Below are 22,647 nucleotides of genomic sequence, written 5' to 3'. Positions count from 1 at the left end.
TAGTTTTGGGCTGGACTGATCTGTGATTAGGGTGTGCAATAATATAATTAAAGATATTTTAGACTAATAAAAACTATTATATATAATATTATTATTTTTCCAAGTCAGGGGTATATTTGAACCCCTTGAGGCCTATGTTCCGCCCCTATATATATATATATATATATAAACAAACTATAATTCTCGTTAGTATTAACAAATTAAGGACTAAAGGGAAACACTAAACTTATCTATCTATCTATCTATCTATCTATCTATATTTATATGTATGTATGTATGTATGTATATACACTAGTTGCTAACCCGTGCAATGTATGGTATGGTTAAATAAAAATTAAAAGTATTTATTTTGCTTAAACATCTATGACTTGACTTTAAAAAAATGTAGAACTTGAAAATGAATGAAACTAAGTAATTTTTTGTTCAATATAATGGTTTAGAAAAATTCTTTTTCTTTCATATGATTGGTTCCACATAACACATCCCGGCGTGGGCTATTTTATAGTGATAACTTCACACAATACCCAACAGCAATTAAATCTACTATCCACCACCAATCTAACCTATATTATCTCGATAGTAGATCTACAAATTTCATTCTCATATCCTCCACCATTTAGAAGGTAATTGGAGCAATGATTGTATGTATTGTGTAAATTTTATTCTTTTACAATATAAAATTATTATGATAGATGATTAAAATAATTAAAATAAAATATAATGTTTTGAAAATTTTTTGAAATAGAATTTTAAATTTCTTAAAACGTAGTTAATAGAGTTTCTATTTTACCTAAAAGCAAACTATCATAATTAATGAGAATTTAACCATTTTTTGCAAAGAGTAGATAACCATAGGCCCAATTTTTATTTTATAGAATAAGATATTACAGTTAGATCCGTACCATGTGTAATATGTTAGTCCATTATGATAGTTCCAAATAATATCCTAATACCTATCTATATGAGTTTTCTTTTTAATGATGCCATAAATGATGGGAGTTTAATAGAAGTCATTTAAGATCCAACGTATCCAATAATTTTAAAAAAAAATTAATTTCAAAAGTTTTTTAATTGTAAATTTTTTTAATCATAAAATAGACTCTATCTAAACTCTAAAGGAAAGCATTTCAGAATGAACCCATCATTGATACCATATCATGATGGTTGCAAATAGCAATATTATTATTCATGACTAGTAGATTAACAATGAAACTATGAATTAACAATTTAACAATTCAAATACCAAGTTTAAACCACAACAACACATATACAGAATACTCCAAATATTGGAACATACTTCTTCTGCCATTTTCATTATTTAATCAAAACCAAAGTTTCAAATATAATTCCAATTCACTTAAATCCAATACATACATTCACATGAATGTAAATAATTTTAAAAAAAATAAAAATAAAAATAAAAAAAACCTCTACCTAATGTAGTTACTATTTTATTTTATTTTTTCAGATTATGCGTTCTTTAGTTCTTTTTCCTTTTATGCTTTATCAAACTTTTTCTAATTGACCAAAATATCTCTCATATATGTTAACATTAAACCTGATAAGAAAACTTTACATACCTTTTGGTTTGAAGGCACTCCAAGAACCAAAATCAATGCAAGAGACTATACAACAGAGTAATGTTGGAAGTGAAGAAGTAGTTTTCTTAAATAGCAGAGCGTACGGATTGTGGGAGACTGTTATTGTATTTGGCTAGAAGTCTAACTTGCGTTAGTATTTTTTTTTTTTTTTTTTAATATATAAATAGAGAGTATAAGGAGTCTAGGGATGGTGGGAGAGTATCTTGTCATCAAATCAGATATTTTAGATTTAAACCTTGTATACCCTAAAGTCTCCACTGACTTCTCGTCATGTTGCTACTCATTAAGCCATGCTTTCCAATGCCCAAACCCTTGTTAAATTCCTCAACCTCTATTTATAATAAGTGATTGTCTCTCTTAGTAATCGACTGTCAATTGCATATGAGGAAAAGATTTCTCAACTAACCCATGACTTGACAAACCTATAAAATCCTCAACTTGATAATAAAAATATTCAAAGTTGACGTTGAAGACCCTCTCAAATTTGAATCAAATGCTAAGTATTACCTATGATTCTAAATACTTTGTACCACAAATTTCATGGGTTCGTTGGGCCTTTAACCCATATCCTTTGGGCTTGGCTACAAAACCGACCCTACAGCAGCAATATTTATAGATTTTTTTTTCTTATCTTTTTCTCTTAAAATTTCTAAGTTTTAAAAATCTTAATTTAATTACAAACCAAATTCTTTCTTCATCTATTTCTTCTTAATTTGATTACAATCCAAAATCTTCATCTTCATCTTCATCTAATCTCTTCTTCTTTTTTTTTTTTTTTTTTTTTTTTTTTTTTTTTTTCATTTAAATTATATTACTACACCTATTAACTACAAATTTTTGGATTAAAAAAAAAAACATGATTATTTTTCACACTTCCACAAATTAAGTTTGAATCCAACAGAAATTGAGTTGAACTAAAACTATTTAAATGCTAAAATCAATCAATAAAAAAAAAAATTACTGAACATAAAAAATATTAAAAAAAAAAAGCAACTCAATATATGACTGAGTTAACGTTTCACACCTCCACAAATTAAGTTTGAATCCAGAGAAATTGAGTTGAACTAAAACTCTATTGAGTCTACTCTACTCTACTATTTATGAATGCTAAAATCAATCAATAAAAACCAAATTTAAGTGAAGAATTGCAGAAGGAAGGACTTGACTTTTTCAGTGAGAATAGCTATCTTCTTTTATTTCTTTATATTTTTTGTGTTTCTATTTTTCTATTAACGTAGTTCAATAATTACTTAAATTCTATGATTTTTTTTTAATATTTTACATAATGCAATTCATTTTAATTATTGATGTATTTTTTGATTTGGTGTTCTTAATTGATTGTGCAAATTATTTCCTCAATTATGGCAATATTAAATGGCTAGACACGAATGCTAATATCAAATGGTTAGACACAGGTAATTTATATGTAACCTTTTACATTTAAATTACAATTCACTTTTTGTTTCTCTTTTTGTACTTTTATTTATCTATTTTGAAATTATTTTGACTGTGTTACCCTGAAGGTTTAGATACTTATATATATATATATATATTGATTAAATTAAATTTACCACTAAGAGCTTTCAGAAATTTGAAACTTTCATAATTTTTAAAATTATTTTATAATATCTTCTTTTGCAAAAAAGATAATAATATAATAATATAATAATAATAATATACATTTTCCATGTAACTTAATTTTTAAATTTTTTTTACTATTTTATTTGTTATTAGATTTGATTATATTATCAAAAATTATAATTTTTTTTAATTTATATATACTTTTTTATTAAGCCGTGCATCGCACGGGCATAATACTAGTATATATATATATATATATATATGTATATAAACTAGTTGCTAACTCGTGTTATGCACAAGAAACTACCTATTTGTGAGGTAGACTAAAATAATTTTATAAAATCTTAAATTGATTAAAAAACTACACCATTGCATGATTTGCTCTTCTATGAGTTCAATTTGTGTTGCAATTTGATGAAGAAGCCATTACTTGAATATGAAATGGCTTACAAAAAATTTGTTAGACAGTTTTAGATAATTATTGAAACAAAACAATATATATATATATACTATATATATATTATATATATATGATTAAATAATAAAGAAATATAAGAGAATATGGATTACATTCAAAAGAATAATCTATGACTATAACTATTGAAAGGAATCAAAAGATTTGGAGCCTACAAATTATAGATAATATGTGTGTGTGTGTGTGTGTGTTTAAGATGTTAAAACTTCCAAAATGCCAAAAAAGATATATAATTAAAGAATAAGTTATTCAAACAATTCAAAAAATATATGACATTCAAAGAGAAATATAAGAAAGAAAAAGTAAACAAACCCATAGAGCATTTTTAAATTTTAACAGGTCTAAACTTTAAACGAACCTTATTAGCATGTGGCTCATGCTAAAAAATGTTGAGTAGGAGTCCACGTTGAAATAATGAAAGTCATACCTCCTCTTAATATATTGTATATAAGCATTGTGTCCAAGAAATTAACATACTTTACATGAAAACCATAAAATATTTTTTTTTTTTTTTTAACAAAGTAAAGGAGAAGAAATATAGAAAAAAAGCTCATACCTCTAGTTGACTTAAAAAAAAATATTGGAGTTTGCATTGCTTTTATAGTGTTCATGATTAATCTCGCAAATTTGAAGATAAATTATCAATGTTTAAGTTTGAGTTTAAGTTGGACTTGTTAGAGATAGAGTTTCACTCATTGTTAAGTTTGAACTAAGCAAAAATAATTTTGTTTTAAAAAAATGATAATGATGAGTTTGAGTTTAAGTTGAAATTGTTAGAGAGATAGAGTTTCACTTCTTATTAAGTTTGGACTAAAAAAAATAATTTTATTAAAAAAAATGATAATGATGTGGCAAGCTCTGGGGAGGTCAACAAAAAGTCAAAAGACTTCGGTTATATATATATATATATATAACCGAATCTTTTGACTTTTTGTTGACTTCTCCAAAGTTTACCACATCATTATTATTATTTTTAACAAAACTATATTTATATCTATAACACATCATAATTATTTTATTTATTTATTTTATGTTCCAATTGCAATTAGAACACGCCTACTTTTGGTAATTTCAGTCCACAACTACTATTGGAATTTCAAATAGTAATAAAACCCTTAAACCTTCATTTGCATTTAAAATACACAATTCTCTATTTCTCTCTTTTTGTTTGTAGTTTCTACTGCACAAGTCTCATCTCTAAATTTTTGTAAATCTTTTTTTGTCATCTGCAGTTTTCTAATTCTCTGTTCTGGTCCTCTACAATATTTCTCCAAAGTCCATCTCTAATCTTATTCTTCTTTTTTGTGCTTTTCATTAGTTTTAGTCTTTGTTTAGCTCCTATGAAATTTGTGGTACAAAGTATTTAGNGCTTTTCTATAAAATACCTACTTCATGTTCTTCAACATCCACCACATAAAACAAACTATTAGAGCTTTTGCGTTTGAAAGAGAGACTATATACAAAACCATTAGTGCTTCTGAGTTTTAGAGACTAACAAATTAGGATTTCGGGGTTCAAAAATGTCGGAAGTTTGACCCGTTTGAACAATTTTAAGACTTCCACTTTGAACACTCTTTATTTTATTTTGCAGTCCTCTAATTTTAATACTAGTTTTGCTTTTTTATTTTATTTTGTTTGCTTTGTCAACCATTCTAGGTTCCAGCCCATCCCGGCAAAAGATGAGTTCTCATTCTCTGTGGAAACCGTCCTACATTCCCATGGGTTTCAACCAATGGGTGTTTACCACGTAGGCTTGTTTGACGGGGTCTTGCCTTTTGTCAACGTTGCATGTGGAGCACGAGAAGTAAAGCCATCGTGTGATTTTCTTGGAAAAGTACCAAGTATAGGTGATTTGTTAGAAAGATAATTAATCAACCAAAGTAGATTATAGTTATTTTCCATGTGGCTAATGATAAAAAATAAATCTGAATCATAATTTCCACAAAAGAAAAAAAAAATATTCACCAACTTATTTGCTTGTAATCCTTACAAAATGATCTAGGGTTAAAGCATTAACTCAACTAGTCACCAACCCCTTAAATACACCAAAAAATTTTATCTAAAAAAAAGTTGTTTTGCAAAAAGAAAAAAGAAAAAAGAAAGATTTTCTCTCTCCTTTTGCCTATGATTCGATAATTATGATAGTTATTGTAGGGTCGGTTTTTGTAGCCCAAACCCAAAGGATATGGGTTAAAGGCCCAACGAACCCAGAACAATGAATTTGTAGAGAGTGGGCGAAAGAGTTGGGCTGGTTCTGAAGTAGACGGTGGTGGGCTAGATTACTTGCAGTAAGGATAACATGAAATAATGCTCAAACAACTCCATGAATGAATGTCCGAAGAGGTGTTTTATTGAGTGAACAGTGATTATAACATTCAGAGTTACAATCAAGCTTTTCTCTCTCTTTTTCTCTCTCCCCCTTGTTAAGGACCCTTCTTCTTTATATAGCATCCTCTCCCATCATCTCCATCGTCCACCCGTTCTTCATCTGCGTATCCACTCAAGTGCACGTCACGTCAGGTGTCTGCTTTAGTTCTTGGTGAGTGCCGGTAGCTGAGGTTGCACTGTTCAGGGGTCTTCTCCACATAAATGCGGCCAGAAAAGCTGTTGTAGCGCATTAAATACGGTGGTGGCAGCTTTTCCTTTAGGTATCTTATCGTTCTGATCATCTCCAGACCTACCTAGAACTTATCATTATCATTGGGATCACTGGGAAGATTGTGTGGATCTTCCTCACGTTTGTTTTATCAAGACTATTTGTGGCCGAGGAGTGAGACGTCTTCGGACACGTGGTGGTCTCTTCGGACAGTACTCCCCCCCTACTTCTGGGCTTCTTGCCTTCAAATGGGCCGTTCCTACCCAACTATATCTCTTCGAAAGTATGATACTTCTTAACCCGGTACTCCAGGCCCGTTAAGTGGCTCTCAGTTTTTACCCCCCACAGTTATTAATAGATATTTATTTTGATTGTGATTATCTATTAAAAATTAAAGCAAAATGCTAATGAGTGCTCTTAGAGTAATGGTTAATAATTTATTTAAATTTTTTTTTTATAGGAAAAAAAAAAAAAGTAATTAATANTCACAGGGAATCAAGTAGTTTAGGTTTTTTTTTTTTAGCTCCAAATTAACAAGGAGTGAATTCTATATTTCTAACAAGGTCATAAGGATACAAAAAATTCAGTGCAACACCACGTACATGTTTACAACCGATTAAGCTGTTATGAACCATAAGGTTATGCTATTTCATTCATCATCAGGCTGCACAGCTTGGAACAATTGCACTTATTAGGGAGCTTTCTCGATGTGAAGTTGTGAAGTGTATCAAACCATGATTTGCTACAAATTTAAGCCGTGATCTTCTGGAATACCCATTAAAATTTAAAACTTATTGTTTTATGGGTTTGTACTTTTTTCTTTTTCTTATATTTCTCTTTTGAATAGTCATATATTTTTTGAATTGTTTCAATAACTTATTCTTTAATTATATATCTTTTTTGACATTTGAAAGTTTTAACATCTAATTTGTGTTAATTTTTGCAATATTTGGACATGTTTAGCAGATTTTAATTTAATTAATTTCATTTATATTTCTCTATTGGTGAATCATATATTTTTTTTTTTTCAAAAATTTATCGGAAGTAAATCTTATGATTCTTTAATATTTTTTTGCCTTTCAAAAGTTTTAACATCTGAATTATTATTCTTTGATTTCTTTCAATAGTTAAGCCATGGACTATTATTTTGAATGTAACTAATCTTTCTCTTATATTTCTCTATTGTTTAGTCTTTTTTTTTTCAATAATTTCTAAGCCGTGAATTATCTGATCCTTTAATATTTTTGTATTTTCAAAAGTTCAAGTAATGGTTTATTCATCAAATTGTGACACAAATTGAAGTTATAAAAGAGCAAATCATGCAATGGTATAGTTTTTTAATCAGTTTAAGATTTTATACAATTAAATTTAATCTATCTCACAAATAGGTAGGTTCCGTGCATAGCACATGTTAGCGACTAGTTAAGGACTAAAATCAAACCCCCTGGATAAGCCAATAAATAAATAATGAAACCACCCGATGAGCAAAAATTAAAAAGAAAAGTAAAACCACCCAAAAAAAAATGGGGCATCAAAAGCATATTTAAACCTAAAAATAAAATACATCACGTCTCACACAGTTCTAACCCCATTAGAGCACTCTCATATTCAAACCTAAACTATATATATAGTCCTTGTAGAACTCTGTCTGGGCAGAAAATTTAGTTAGACCCAGAAATTCATTCGTTCAAAATTCTGAGAAGTTAATAGGATCATAGAATTTCTTTGACGGCTAAAAAACAAAGTACTAGTGTGAGTGTCTCGCTGATCAGCTAGGCCACTAACTAAGAAATATCCGGAGTATTATTTAGTCACAAATATTCTTGTTTTAACTTCAAATATCAGTTCGTTTAACAACAACCTTATCCTTTATTAGCTTCCTTGAGATAACAAAAAGCCATCTAATTAAACTAATCCATTGAGTGGATAGAATTGATGGAAATTAAAATTTGGTAGACTTCGTAGTTTTAATCCAATTAAACTAACCATGAATTAATATTCTCTGCATTCGTTTTTTCTCATATTAAAAAGTTAAACAATCAAATAGAGAGATGTCAAGTGTATGGGGAACGGTTTTCCTGAAGATGTATTAATGGACATCTTTGCAAGATTACCAGTCAAGTCACTCTTGCAATTCAAGTGTGTTTGCAAATCCTGGTGTAATCTTATCAAAGATCCTATCTTCGTCACCAAGCATGTTAACCAAGTTGCTCTTAGCAACAATGGTAAGGCATCTCTCAGAATTGTAGGTTGAAATAATGGTGTCATGTGTTTGAATAATTCTACACTAGGTGACACGAATTTTTTATTTAATCCTGCCGCTAGTGAATTCAAGAAGCTCCCAAAACCTGATGATCTGGTAGACAAACATATAGAAGGAATTTTTGCATTAACTGGTCTTGGATTTGGTTATGATCCTGAAAGTAATGACTACAAATTGGTCAGATTTTCTTACTCAAAAGAGTTGAAAGATCAAATTTATTCTGAAGTTGATGCGTACTCATTGAGTACTAATTCTTGGAGAAGAAAGGATATGCTTGTGCCTGGAGTTGTTTTTGAGAATTCATTTTCGAAGGCAGTCATTAACGTAGCTCTACATTGGAGGGGTGTAGCAAAGAAAAGGGGATTCTATAGTTTTCTTATCTTATCATTTGGTATAAAAAATGAGGCGACTCAATACATAAAAGTACCTGAAATTGACTTGGATGGAGATGGAAAAGAATGGTATCCTTTTGATATGAATGGATCACTTGCTATAGTTATTAGCTCAACAAATTATCAAGAGTACAGGAATACATTTAACATATGGGAGTATAGGAATACATTTGACATATGGGCGATGAATGAATATCGGGTTGAGGAGTCTTGGACAAAACAATTAACTGTTGGACCTTTAAGTGTTCATAGTTTGGTGGGATTTGGCAAGAATGAAGAGCTCCTCTTTGCATCTCACTCAATGATGTTACTTTATGATCTACAACGGGTAAAAACTCCTCATGATGATATTTCATGGGCTAATATTACTGGTGATAATTTTGTACACTGCATAGAGGCAGCTAATCACATTGAGAGCCTAGTTACAATTGAAGGAACAAAAGTAAGTGCTTAAAGAGTGTGTAAAAACTCTTGGTTTGTGAAGGATTTCATTTTCTTTGCTCTTCTTATTGTGCAACTAGTCTTTGCAAATTTTTTCTGATAAGTACAACTAGTATTTACATAAAGAAGTTGATGGTTACTGCTTTAGATCAAGTTACCTTCTGTTCTTCTTATTGTGCAACTAGTCTTTACATAAAGAAGCTGATGGTTGCTGCTTTAGATCAAGTTACCTTCTCGTTCTCTCTGACATTATGTTTTTACATGAATGCTTTATCATTCAAAAGAATGAATCAATTGGATTTTTTTTTTTTCATATAAATTACCTGTGTCTAACCATTTTGATATTGGCATTCGTGTCTAGCCATTTTAATATTGCCATAATTGAGGAAATAATTTGCACAATCAATTAAGAACACCAAATCAAAAAATACATCAATAATTAAAATGAATTGCATTATGTAAAATATTTAAAAAAAAATCATAGAATTTAAGTAATTATTGAACTACATTAATAGAAAGATAGAAACACAAAAAATAAAAGAAATAAAAAGAAGATAGCTATTCTCACTGAAAAGTCAAGTCCTTCCTTCTGCAATTCTTCACTTAAATTTGGTTTTTTATTGATTGATTTAGCATTCTTAAATAGTAGAGTAGAGTAGACTCAGTAGAGTTTTAGTTCAACTCAATTTCTCTTGGATTCAAACTTAATTTGTGGAGGTGTGAAACGTCATATATTGAGTGCTTTTTTTTTTTAATATTTTTTATGTGCAGTAATTTTTTTTTATTGATTGATTTTAGCATTCTTAAATAGTTTTAGTTCAACTCAATTTCTGTTGGATTCAAACTTAATTTGTGGAAGTGTGAAAAATAATCATGTTTCTTTTTTTTTTAATCCAAAAAATTTGTAGTTAATAGGTGTAGTAATATAATTTAAATGAAAAAAAAAAAAAAAGATTAGATGAAGATGAAGATTTTGGATTGTAATCAAATTAAGAAGAAATAGATGAAGAAAGAATTTGGATTGTAATTAAATTAAGATTTTTAAAAACTTAGAAATTTTAAGAGAAAAAGATAAGAAAAAAATCTATAAATATTGCTGCAATTTAAGATTAGACCACTCTTTTTTTTTCTTTTCTTTTCTTTTTTTCTTTTTTTTTTGTAGTATACGGTTACTGCAATTTAAGATGCATTAGACCTTTAGATTTAGTGTAGCATACGTTGTTACAATTTAAGATGCATTAGACCTTTAGATTTAGTGTAGCATACGTTGTTACAATTTAAGATGCATTAGACCTCTTTTTATTCCTTAGTGTAGTAAACCGGCTATAATTTAAGATGCATTAGACATTTTTTTTAATGGAGTAATTAAAAAAAAAAAAGAATTAGATTACACTACATTGCTACAATTAAAAAAAAATTTACAAAGTTCTACATATAGATTACAAACCTTTCTTAAGATGCTTGAAATCTTTCTTGACAACCCTGAAAAAAAAATGAAGAAGTAAATTAAACTGAGTTTAAAAAAAAAATATATATATATATATATAGAACCATATAGATTGCAAAATTTTATGTAAATTTAATAGTCTATGATTGGAATTTACTATGACAACTTACAAATGAGTCTATGACCACTTATTATCGGGCTTTAAAATAAATAAATAAATCTATCATTTCAACTTTGATTTTATTAACTTATGTCAAATAAGTTCCATAATTGTAAGAAACAAAAAAAAAAAAAAAAAAAAAAACCTATTTTATAGGGACGGCTCAAGAGTAAAAATTATCAATACATAAAATAAAAATAAAAAATAAAAAAATGATATTGGAAGAACGATGACATTGTAAAGATTCAAAAAAATTGGGAATTAATTTCCAAATTTGGCAATTCAAAAAAAAAAAAAAAAAAAAAAAAAAAAAAAAAAAGATTAATGAAATCACCAATCTTATTGACCTTCAAAACTTGCCAGTGCCATAAGTCATCTTTTATTTCTTGCAACATTTCTGTCACTTCCTTGCTTAAGGCAACTTGGAGAAATTTTGTTTTTTTTTTTTTTTTTTTTTTTTTTTTTTTTTTGTAACCATCTATATTTGAATCTATTTGAATTAATGAGAGTGTATAAAACATGTTATAAGAATTAAACAAAAAATTGTAAGTAAAAACTTGATAAGAAGAATTCAATAAAGAAATTGATTAGAATAAATGATCTCATGGGCAAGTAAAAGTAAAACATGTTAATAATAACAATTCAATAAAAACTTTTGATGTGAAACTCTTGCCCTTATGCTCCAAATTTGATTCGATGAAGATTGAACAAATTTAGGATATAATTAAATATTGGACAACAAAATAATTAAATTGGATCAAACCATTAACATATAAATTAGATCAAACATAAGGAAATTAGCTTAAACAAAAGGCAACAAATACATAAAATGTATTCAATTTGATTAGTAAACAAATATATACTACATGATTGTAGGTAGGAAAATGGAAGCCTAAACCAAAAAACTGTATAATAAGTTGGAGAATGAAAAAAAATATACCAACCATGTATATTATATATACTCCACCTAAAAAATGAGTGTAAATAAAAAACAAATACCCTAAACTCCTTGAAGTCTATGTTAATATAGATCTCTAAAGAAATTGATACGGAATATAATTCTTTTTATTTAAAAATTTCCTGATAATGCGTTAATTTAGTTTTTGATATATATATATATATATATCATCATATACATCTATCAAACTTTTTCTCCTCCGGTCAACCTTTTTATCCTCACCAACAATGCCTTTTTCTTTGGGGATATATATAGATTTTTGGATAGATTTACATTATATATGGTTTGTTAGGCTTATTCATCAAAGCCTAGATCTAAATGCTGATATATATCACCATATGATATTTATTAAAGTTTTCCTCGGCCAGTCAACTTTTTATCTTCAGCAACAACGTCTTGTCTTCATTTTTTTTTTTTTTTTGGAGAAGGTGATATATACAGTTTTTTGGATAGATTTACAATGCCATAATACTACTAATTTAAGATGCATTAGACCTTTATTTTTAAATGGAGTAATTAAAAAATAAGAAGAATTAGATTACACTACATATACGTTGCTGCAATTTAACGTGCATTAGACTTTTTTTATGCAAATGTTTTCTTTTTAAAATCTAAAAATCTAAAAAATTTCTGCAATTTGGTAAAGCCACTTGGCACAACTACGACTTCTAAGTCCAACTTTTATTATATAGTATATGATATGATATCACCATATGATATTTATTAAAGTTTTCCTCGGCCAGTCAACTTTTTATCTTCAGCAACAACGTCTTGTCTTTTTTTTTTTTTTTTTTTGAGAGGGTGATATATACAGTTTTTTGGGATAGATTTACAATGTCATAATACTACTAATTTAAGATGCATTAGACCTTTATTTTTAAATGGAGTAATTAAAAAATAAGAAGAATTAGATTACACTACATATACGTTGCTGCAATTTAACGTGCATTAGACTTTTTTTATGCAAATGTTTTCTTTTTAAAATCTAAAAGTCTAAAAAATTTCTGCAATTTGGTGAAGCCACTTGGCACAACTACGGCTTTTAAGCCCAACTTTTATTATATAGTATATGATATGATTTGATTTGATATATAACCGAAGCCTTTAAAGCTCCCACAATTTTCACATCAGCACAATTTTTTTTTTTAAACTAATTAAAAACCTCCCTTCCATCTCCAAAAGTAAATCCGATATTTTATAATTAAAAAATAAAAATAAATAAATAAAAAGGCAAACCCGATAAAACTCTTAAACAAAGGATACTTAACCACTTCGAATAGTTGAAGTTTTTAGCTAGGCATTTGATACCAATTTAATCGGCTTTGACTTAGTCAATTTGTTTTCAACTCCAATTCCTTCTCTGCAAAGGATATGTTACCGAACCAAGTTTGATATTTATAATCTTCCAAATTAAAGTATAATACAGGATTGGAATATTGGGAAGAAGTATAATTCCTTTTCACAGGGAATCAAGTAGTTTAGGTTTTTTTTTTTTTTTTTTTTTTTTTAGCTCCAAATTAACAAGGAGTGAAATACAAAAAATTCAGTGCAACACCCACGTACATGGTTTACAACCGATTAATTAAGCTGTTATGAACCATAAGGTTATGCTATTTCATTCATCATCAGGCTGCACAGCTTGGAACAATTGCACTTATTAGGGAGCTTTCTCGATGTGAAGTTGTGAAGTGTATCAAACCATGATTTGCTACAAATTTAAGCCGTGTCTTCTGGAATACCCATTAAAATTTAAAACTTATTGTTTTATGGGTTTGTATACTTTTTTCTTTTTCTTATATTTCTCTTTTGAATAGTCATATATTTTTTGAATTGTTTCAATAACTTATTCTTTAATTATATATCTTTTTTGACATTTGAAAGTTTTAACATCTTAATTTGTGTTAATTTTTGCAATATTTGGACATGTTTAGCAGATTTTAATTTAATCAATTTCATTTATATTTCTCTATTGTGCAATCATATATTTTTTTTTTTCAAAAATTTATCGGAAGTAAATCTTATGATTCTTTAATATTTTTTTGCCTTTCAAAAGTTTTAACATCTGAATTATTATTCTTTGATTTATTTCAATAGTTAGAGCCATGGACTATTATTTTGAATGTAATTAATCTTTCTCTTACATTTCTCTATTGTTTAGTCTTTTTTTTTTTCAATAATTTCTAAGCCGTGAATTATCTAATCCTTTAATATTTTTGTATTTTTCAAAAGTTCAAGTAATGGTTTATTCATCAAATTGTGACACAAATTGAAGTTATAAAAGAGCAAATCATGCAATGGTATAGTTTTTTAATCAGTTTAAGATTTTATACAATTAAATTTAATCTATCTCACAAATAGGTAGGTTCTCGTGCATAGCACATGTTAGCGACTAGTTAAGGACTAAAATCAAACCCCTGATAAGCCAATAAATAAATAATGAAACCACCCGATGAGCAAAAATTAAAAAGAAAAGTAAAACCACCCAAAAAAAAAAAGGGGCATCAAAAGCATATTTAAACCTAAAAATAAAATACATCACGTCTCACACAGTTCTAACCCCATTAGAGCACTCTCATATTCAAACCTAAACTATATATATAGTCCTTGTAGAACTCTGTCTGGGCAGAAAATTTAGTTAGACCCAGAAATTCATTCGTTCAAAATTCTGAGAAGTTAATAGGATCATAGAATTTCTTTGACGGCTAAAAAACAAAGTACTAGTGTGAGTGTCTCGCTGATCAGCTAGGCCACTAACTAAGAAATATCCGGAGTATTATTTAGTCACAAATATTCTTGTTTTAACTTCAAATATCAGTTCGTTTAACAACAACCTTATCCTTTATTAGCTTCCTTGAGATAACAAAAAGCCATCTAATTAAACTAATCCATTGAGTGGATAGAATTGATGGAAATTAAAATTTGGTAGACTTCGTAGTTTTAATCCAATTAAACTAACCATGAATTAATATTCTCTGCATTCGTTTTTTCTCATATTAAAAAGTTAAACAATCAAATAGAGAGATGTCAAGTGTATGGGGAACGGTTTTCCTGAAGATGTATTAATGGACATCTTTGCAAGATTACCAGTCAAGTCACTCTTGCAATTCAAGTGTGTTTGCAAATCCTGGTGTAATCTTATCAAAGATCCTATCTTCGTCACCAAGCATGTTAACCAAGTTGCTCTTAGCAACAATGGTAAGGCATCTCTCAGAATTGTAGGTTGAAATAATGGTGTCATGTGTTTGAATAATTCTACACTAGGTGACACGAATTTTTTATTTAATCCTGCCGCTAGTGAATTCAAGAAGCTCCCAAAACCTGATGATCTGGNAATGAATCAATTGGATTTTTTTTTTTTACATTTGACCCAACCTATTCTAGAAAGAATCTCTTTCATCGGCTGGCAGAATGAATAGACTATAGAGATATGTGATTATATGGAGTGCTTGATTCAATATACAAACTTTAGTTTATTCTTATTCTTAACTTTGCTGTGTTCTTTTTCTTTGAATTGTTTTGCAAAATATTTGGTTTCTTTCTATACTTTCCCTCTGTTCTTCTATATAATTTTCTATTATGGGATAGTGGGAGAAATTAATAAAATCGTTCCAAAGGGAAGCATTGTGAATCCTTTGTACTACGATTGTTTTCTCTAGCACATTTTTTTTTTCTATTTTTGCATCTCATAGATTTGGAAATTTCGTGAATATTCCTAATTCCCTACAATTATCACTTATCCCAAGGTTTAAACTTATGAGTTAGGTTTTAAATCCGGATCAGACCAGCCAGTCAGACCACGGTAACCGGAAACTGCCAATCATTCCGGTTTTTTAAACTACCAAAACCGGAAATTTTAAATTTTCATTGAATTTTTTTTTAAAATAACAATAAATATTAAAATATTTAGTTATTGTCACGTTGCAAAGAAAATTGAAACTAGCATCTCGAGTATCTAAAACTCGAGTTCCAGATAAAAATCAAGTTTTAAGGCTTGATCTGTAAAAAAATCCAAGTAAAAATCGAGTTTTAAAAACTCGAGTTCGGAAAACGCCGCTATAGGGCTTAAAAACGTACTATAGGGCTTAAAAATGGAGTTATTAAAAAATTTAGCAGGAAAACGCCGCTATAAGGCTTTAAAACGTCAGTATAGGGTATAAAACGCCACTATAGGGCTTCTTGAACCTGGTATTGAACACTTATGAAAAATTTTGCAGAAAACGCCGCTATAGGGATTTAAAACGTCACTATAGGACTTAAAAACGCCACTATAGGGGCGATAAAACTAAAATTTTTTTTGCATGGAACTCGAGTTTCTAAAACTCGAGATTTATGTAAATGGATCTCGATTTTTTTAAACTCGAGATGTCTACTTTCCTTATAGTTTCAAGTGTTGCTAACTAACTATATACAAATCATTTTCAAAGCTATTCTGCACATTCCCAATTTTCATTGAACCCTTTCGAACTGCGGTCAAACTGCCCGATTTTCAAAACTGGACTTAGACAAACATATAGAAGGAATTTTTGCATTAACTGGTCTTGGATTTGGTTATGATCCTGAAAGTAATGACTACAAATTGGTCAGATTTTCTTACTCAAAAGAGTTGAAAGATCAAATTTATTCTGAAGTTGATGCGTACTCATTGAGTACTAATTCTTGGAGAAGAAAGGATATGCTTGTGCCTGGAGTTGTTTTTGAGAATTCATTTTCGAAGGCAGTCATTAACGTAGCTCTACATTGGAGGGGTGTAGCAAAGAAAAGGGGATTCTATAGTTTTCTTATCTTATCATTTGGTATAAAAAAATGAGGTGACTCAATACATAAAAGTACCTGAAATTGACTTGGATGGAGATGGAAAAGAATGGTATCCTTTTGATATGAATGGATCACTCGCTATAGTTATTAGCTCAACAAATTATCAAGAGTACAGGAATACATTTAACATATGGGAGTATAGGAATACATTTGACATATGGGCGATGAATGAATATCGGGTTGAGGAGTCTTGGACAAAACAATGAACTGTGGGACCTTTAAGTGTTCATAGTTTGGTGGGATTTGGCAAGAATGAAGAGCTCCTCTTTGCATCTCACTCAATGATGTTACTTTATGATCTACAACGGGTAAAAACTCCTCATGATGATATTTCATGGGCTAATATTACTGGTGATAATTTTGTACACTGCATAGAGGCAGCTAATCACATTGAGAGCCTAGTTACAATTGAAGGAACAAAAGTAAGTGCTTAAAGAGTGTGTAAAAACTCTTGGTTTGTGAAGGATTTCATTTTCTTTGCTCTTCTTATTGTGCAACTAGTCTTTGCAAATTTTTTCTGATAAGTACAACTAGTATTTACATAAAGAAGTTGATGGTTGCTGCTTTAGATCAAGTTACCTTCTGTTCTTCTTATTGTGCAACTAGTCTTTACATAAAGAAGCTGATGGTTGCTGCTTTAGATCAAGTTACCTTCTCGTTCTCTCTGACATTATGTTTTTACATGAATGCTTTATCATTCAAAAGAATGAATCAATTGGATTTTTTTTTTTTACATTTGACCCAACCTATTCTAGAAAGAATCTCTTTCATCGGCTGGCAGAATGAATAGACTATAGAGATATGTGATTATATGGAGTGCTTGATTCAATATACAAACTTTAGTTTATTCTTATTCTTAACTTTGCTGTGTTCTTTTTCTTTGAATTGTTTTGCAAAATATTTGGTTTCTTTCTATACTTTCCCTCTGTTCTTCTATATAATTTTCTATTATGGGATAGTGGGAGAAATTAATAAAATCGTTCCAAAGGGAAGCATTGTGAATCCTTTGTACTACGATTGTTTTCTCTAGCACATTTTTTTTTTCTATTTTTGCATCTCATAGATTTGGAAATTTCGTGAATATTCCTAATTCCCTACAATTATCACTTATCCCAAGGTTTAAACTTATGAGTTAGGTTTTAAAATCCGGATCAGACCAGCCAGTCAGACCACGGTAACCGGGAACTGCCAATCATTCCGGTTTTTTAAACTACCAAAACCGGAAATTTTAAATTTTCATTGAACCTTTCGAACCGCAGTCAAACTGCCCGATTTTCAAAACCGGACTTATGAGAAAGGGTGAATGTTCTTAACAATTACTTAATGCATCTGAAAGTAGCTGGTTTGTCTTGCCCATATCCAGAAAGAAGGCATCCCAGGTGTTTTCTTTTGTTCTTTCTTCCAAAGAAGCCAGTCTTACTCTTTTGAAGAAGTGCAGAATCGTCATTGTGGTGCAAGATGAAGGGTTATTGGAGGTTTCTAACATGAATTAGGATCTGCCTTTCCCAATTGCATGAAGTTTAAATTACACATATTTGACAATGACAATTCATCTTGCACCAAGATCGGATCAAAGGATATATATATATATATATATCATACTTATTCTCAATATCAGTTTAAATTACACATATTTGACACTTTCACTTTATAGTATATACTTTTACCATTGCATATGACTAGTTGACTACTGTGTTAACACCTTTGTTGGCAATACCAATTTTTACCAGTAAGTAAACTGCTGCAGATTGTGGTTCTGGCATTGGGAAAGTCAAAAAATAAAAAAAAAAAAAAAAAAAACCTCTTCTCATATATTTCAATGAAGTAAAGTATTTTATCCCCCTAACCAGTAAAGCTTACAGCCCCCGGCACCTTATTCTCTCTCTTATTTCTAGAAAGGAAAGAAACTTGGATTTGTGTATCTTTTTTATTTTGTGTCCACCTGGTAATCTTCTTAACAGATTCATCTTAGGGTCCTTTCATTTATTCACTCTTAAATCAGCAAAAGTCAATGGAAAATAAAGCTTATCCTAGTTGAGGTAAGCTATGCACCCAGTATTGAAAATGGCTAATTCCTACCTTTTGTGTTCTTCCATGGTTTTTCTTTTATCTGACACAGGATTTTATTACTATATATAACATGGGCATTTCTATATTTCTAGTTTTTAGTGTTTGGATATCAACATCTCTACCCATGCATGCCAGTTGTTATCTTTACATTCACTTCACATTTGTGGAGGTTTCGACCAGAATCTGGAGATCCTGCTTTTGTCTGTCTGTCTTACATGACATCATGCTTATCAGTTTTATATAACTTTAAAAGAGATTATTACCTGATATATATAACCTGTACAAAATTTGGGTCATACGTCCTCAGTCCAGAGACCACAGTATCCCAAAGAGTAGTAAGCTGTGTATTAAATGCACCATCCCCAATGCCCGATTTGGGCAGCCATGAGAAATGGGTAAATTATACCATGTATTCTTGACAACGGCCTTCTAGCTCGCACCGACTTGTATCTAGGGTCTAAGAGCACTCATACCAGTAGTGTTATACTACTATATTACTAAATTTTAGCTCCTTAGACACTAAATTTATGCTCCAACAGTGGAGCTAAATCTATTTTTTTTTAGCTCCACTGCTATAGTGCACATCTATCTATATATGTGCACTATTCATGAGAGCTAAATAAAAAAATAAAAAAACATTATTTTATTCTATGTTGTTGATTAAAAAAACATTATTTCTCTCTCTCTCTCTCTCTCTCTCTCTCTCTCTCTCTCTCTCTCAACTCCGGTATATCTCTTAACCTCACTCTCTCAACTTCGGTCTCTCAAGCTCACGTTTACCGTTGCCAGCCCAACTCATCGTCAATGTTGCCACCACCGAAGCTCAACATCATCGACCAACCAGCCGTCCCAAGCCTTCGATCAGCCTCAGACCCACGCTGCCGACTCGGTGTGCATTGGTATCGAGATTGAGATCAGGGTGTGGTTTCGATGTTTGGGTAGCTAGATTTAGGTTTAGTGGCTTTCGACGTTTGGGTTGCTAGATTTCAAGGGTCACGGTGGAGATGGTGGTGGTGGGTCGTTTTGCTAGTGGTGGGTCGTATTGGCGTGGGTTCGATTTGTGATTTGTGGGTCCGATTTGTGATTTGTGGTTGTGGGTTTGTTTTGTGGTGTGCTATGGGTTGTTTCTGGTGGCTGTGGGTTTGTTGGTGATATTGTGTTGGTGGTGGTTGTGCAGCGTGTTTTTTTTTTTTTTTTTTTTTTTTTTTTTTTTTTTTTTTTTTTTTTTTTTTTTTTGTGATGGGTGATTTTGTTTAGTCTGGGTTGAGGAAAAAGATTGAAGATTTGGGTTGGTGGCTTTTTTTTTTCCCCTCCTACTATGGATTGGTGGTGGTGTTAGTGCTGGTGGTTGTGGCTATGGCTGATGGTAGAGGTGGTTGTGGTTGGTGCTGTTGATGTTTTTTGGTAGTGAGATATATTATTTTATTGTTGTAATTATATTATTTTATTGTTATGATTATATTATTTTATTTGTTGAAAGTTAAAATAGATCCACTGTTGTAGTATGTGAGTAAGTAAAATAAATAAAGTAACTTTTAATAGAGTTAAAAAGCTAAATTTTTAACTCTATTGCTGTAGATGCTCTAATACCACGTACTCGCAGTGGATGCTCTAATACCCACATACTAACTAAAAAAATATGTAATTTTTATCGTCAACATGATTTATGGCTTATCATATTGCTATAAAAGTACTCGGCTTGAGTTCAGGATTTGTTAGAATGATGACGTGGGTAAAGCTAAATTTTTAACTCTATTGCTGTAGATGCTCTAATACCACGTACTCGCAGTGGATGCTATATACCCACATACTAACTAAAAAAATATGTAATTTTTATCGTCAACATGATTTATGGCTTATCATATTGCTATAAAAGTACTCGGCTTGAGTTCAGGATTTGTTAGAATGATGACGTGGGTCATCATTGTAATAAGTCCAGTATAACTGGAGTTGACCCAATCTTCATCCCACCATAAAATAGTGTTTTTTTTTTAGAAGCTAAAATAGTGTTTTAGTACAAAGGTACAACCCATTAGCAACCCGTCTATCGCATGTGGCAGGGTGGGCTTTAGGCATGCTCCCAATAGTGGGCCTTAAACACATCATTCCTACACCTTAGTTCTGCGCTTTGGTCCTTTGGTAAGTATAAGAAAGGGGTGGTCAAGGCCCGCCGCATGCATTTTTTTTTTCTAAATAGAAGATAGAAACATGCATCTAATTTCTAACGCGAAATATATACACCTGCACCATTAGTACGACATTCTTCTTCACCTCCCATTACTTAACCCAATTTACAACATTAGTTTTAACCGTGTTTTGAAATAATTTAATTTCATGACTTCAAGATTCATTTGAAATGATTTAATTTCATAACTTCGAGATTCATATGAAATTGATCTATTTCATAGTTTCTATTAAATATATTAAATTTAAAGATGTATCAAACATGTTATAATGTGCCCTCTGAATTGTTCTTAGATCTAAGAAATGAAATCTTAATTATGAAATACTCTTTCCAATTTTAGTGAGCATAAATAAGTTTTCATTTTCTTCTCAAATATGTTGCCTAAATACTTAACACCAATATATTTTATGCAAATTGTAATTAAATATGACTTTTTCATTAATTCTAAGCGAAGAGCACACAATCTAATATAAGAATCCCAATAATTTCATACTAATATCCTCTCTCTGGGCTTCAGGGTGGTCAAGAGTCAAGACAACCTTGACTTGAAAAAAAAAAAAATATATATATATATATATATCTAAAAAAATGAATTTTAAATTAATATGAGTTGTTGATCACACTAAAAAAAAAAAAAAACTTGAACATCCAAAATGAAAATTTGAGGCCATTAAAAATAAAATTTTACCTCTCCAAAATTTTGGTTCATTGAGATTGAAACAAAAAATTGCAAGAAATTCACAACATTTTTACAATTTTCACAACAAATCCTAAGTGGCAAGTTATTATTAGTAAACAACAAAGTTTCAATGGTATATAAATTAGAACCAATAACAAATCGTCACCTAGGATTTGTTGCGAAAAATTTTGTGGATTTAACATTTCTTAAAAATTGCCCAAACAAACAAATTGGCCTAAAAGCCCAAATCAAATGTTGAATTGTGATATTTTAAATTGTTTTTTCAAAAGGCATATTTTAAAATTGCTATTTTTAAAAATCTATATATATATATAAATATATATTTATATTTTCAAAAAGTTAGTCAATTAGTGCTTGCTTTAGCCTTTAACTGAATTTATTGGATTTATGTGATACATCTTGTACATATGCATATGTAGTAAAAGAATACATCAATACTTTATTGAACATGATTAATGTAACAGTTTAATGCTTAAGTTGAATATATTGAATGAATTTACAGTTTACCCTTTATTCTTTTACTAGCACTGTGGGCAAATTTCTTATAAGGAAATCAATAGTATTGCAAGATTAATCTTCTAAGCAGATTTGTATTGACGTGAATAATCTTCTTTCAAATTCGAGGCCATGAGAAAATGTCTCATCTGTCCATCCTAATTATTAGGATGAAATAAAAAGAGCTTATTTACAAAAAGGTTATTTTCAACCCCTTGGCCATGATTTCCCTAAAAATAAATTAGTAGAGCATTGCATCAATTTAATCTTGATTAGTTTAAAGAATACAAAAATTGGTTAGAACCAATGGTGAAGCTAGATTATTTACGCCGGGGGGGGGGGGGGAATGTGTAAAAGTCAAGATTTGTTTTTTTTTCTTTATATATAAAAGTGGCTATGCCGCTACAGTGCTTCAGCATTGTGCATTCAATGTGTTTGCACTGTGCAAGAACTTTAGAGGGGGGGGAG

General features: G+C 30.0%; 1 protein-coding gene across 1 annotated transcript; it reads left to right on the top strand.

Moving 5' to 3' along the window:
• Positions 1-8,519: 8,519 nt before the first annotated feature.
• LOC136064674 (F-box protein CPR1-like) lies at positions 8,520-9,362 on the top strand. The gene has a single exon (XM_065766698.1). It carries the CDS (start codon positions 8,520-8,522, stop codon positions 9,360-9,362), a length of 843 nt encoding a protein of 280 aa, XP_065622770.1.
• The last annotated feature ends 13,285 nt before the right edge of the window (positions 9,363-22,647 follow it).

Source organism: Quercus suber, unplaced genomic scaffold, assembly GCF_002906115.3.
Source record: "Quercus suber isolate HL8 unplaced genomic scaffold, Cork oak 2.0 scaffold_732, whole genome shotgun sequence".
In the NCBI taxonomy this organism is placed as follows: domain Eukaryota; kingdom Viridiplantae; phylum Streptophyta; class Magnoliopsida; order Fagales; family Fagaceae; genus Quercus; species Quercus suber.
The sequence above is the reverse complement of the archived record's forward strand: the minus strand, read 5'-3'. Positions and strand labels throughout refer to the sequence as shown.

Excerpts from the sequence above, each read along its gene's own strand:
- LOC136064674 (XM_065766698.1), top strand. The coding sequence starts at position 8,520 with ATGTGTTTGAATAATTCTACACTAGGTGACACGAATTTTTTATTTAAT.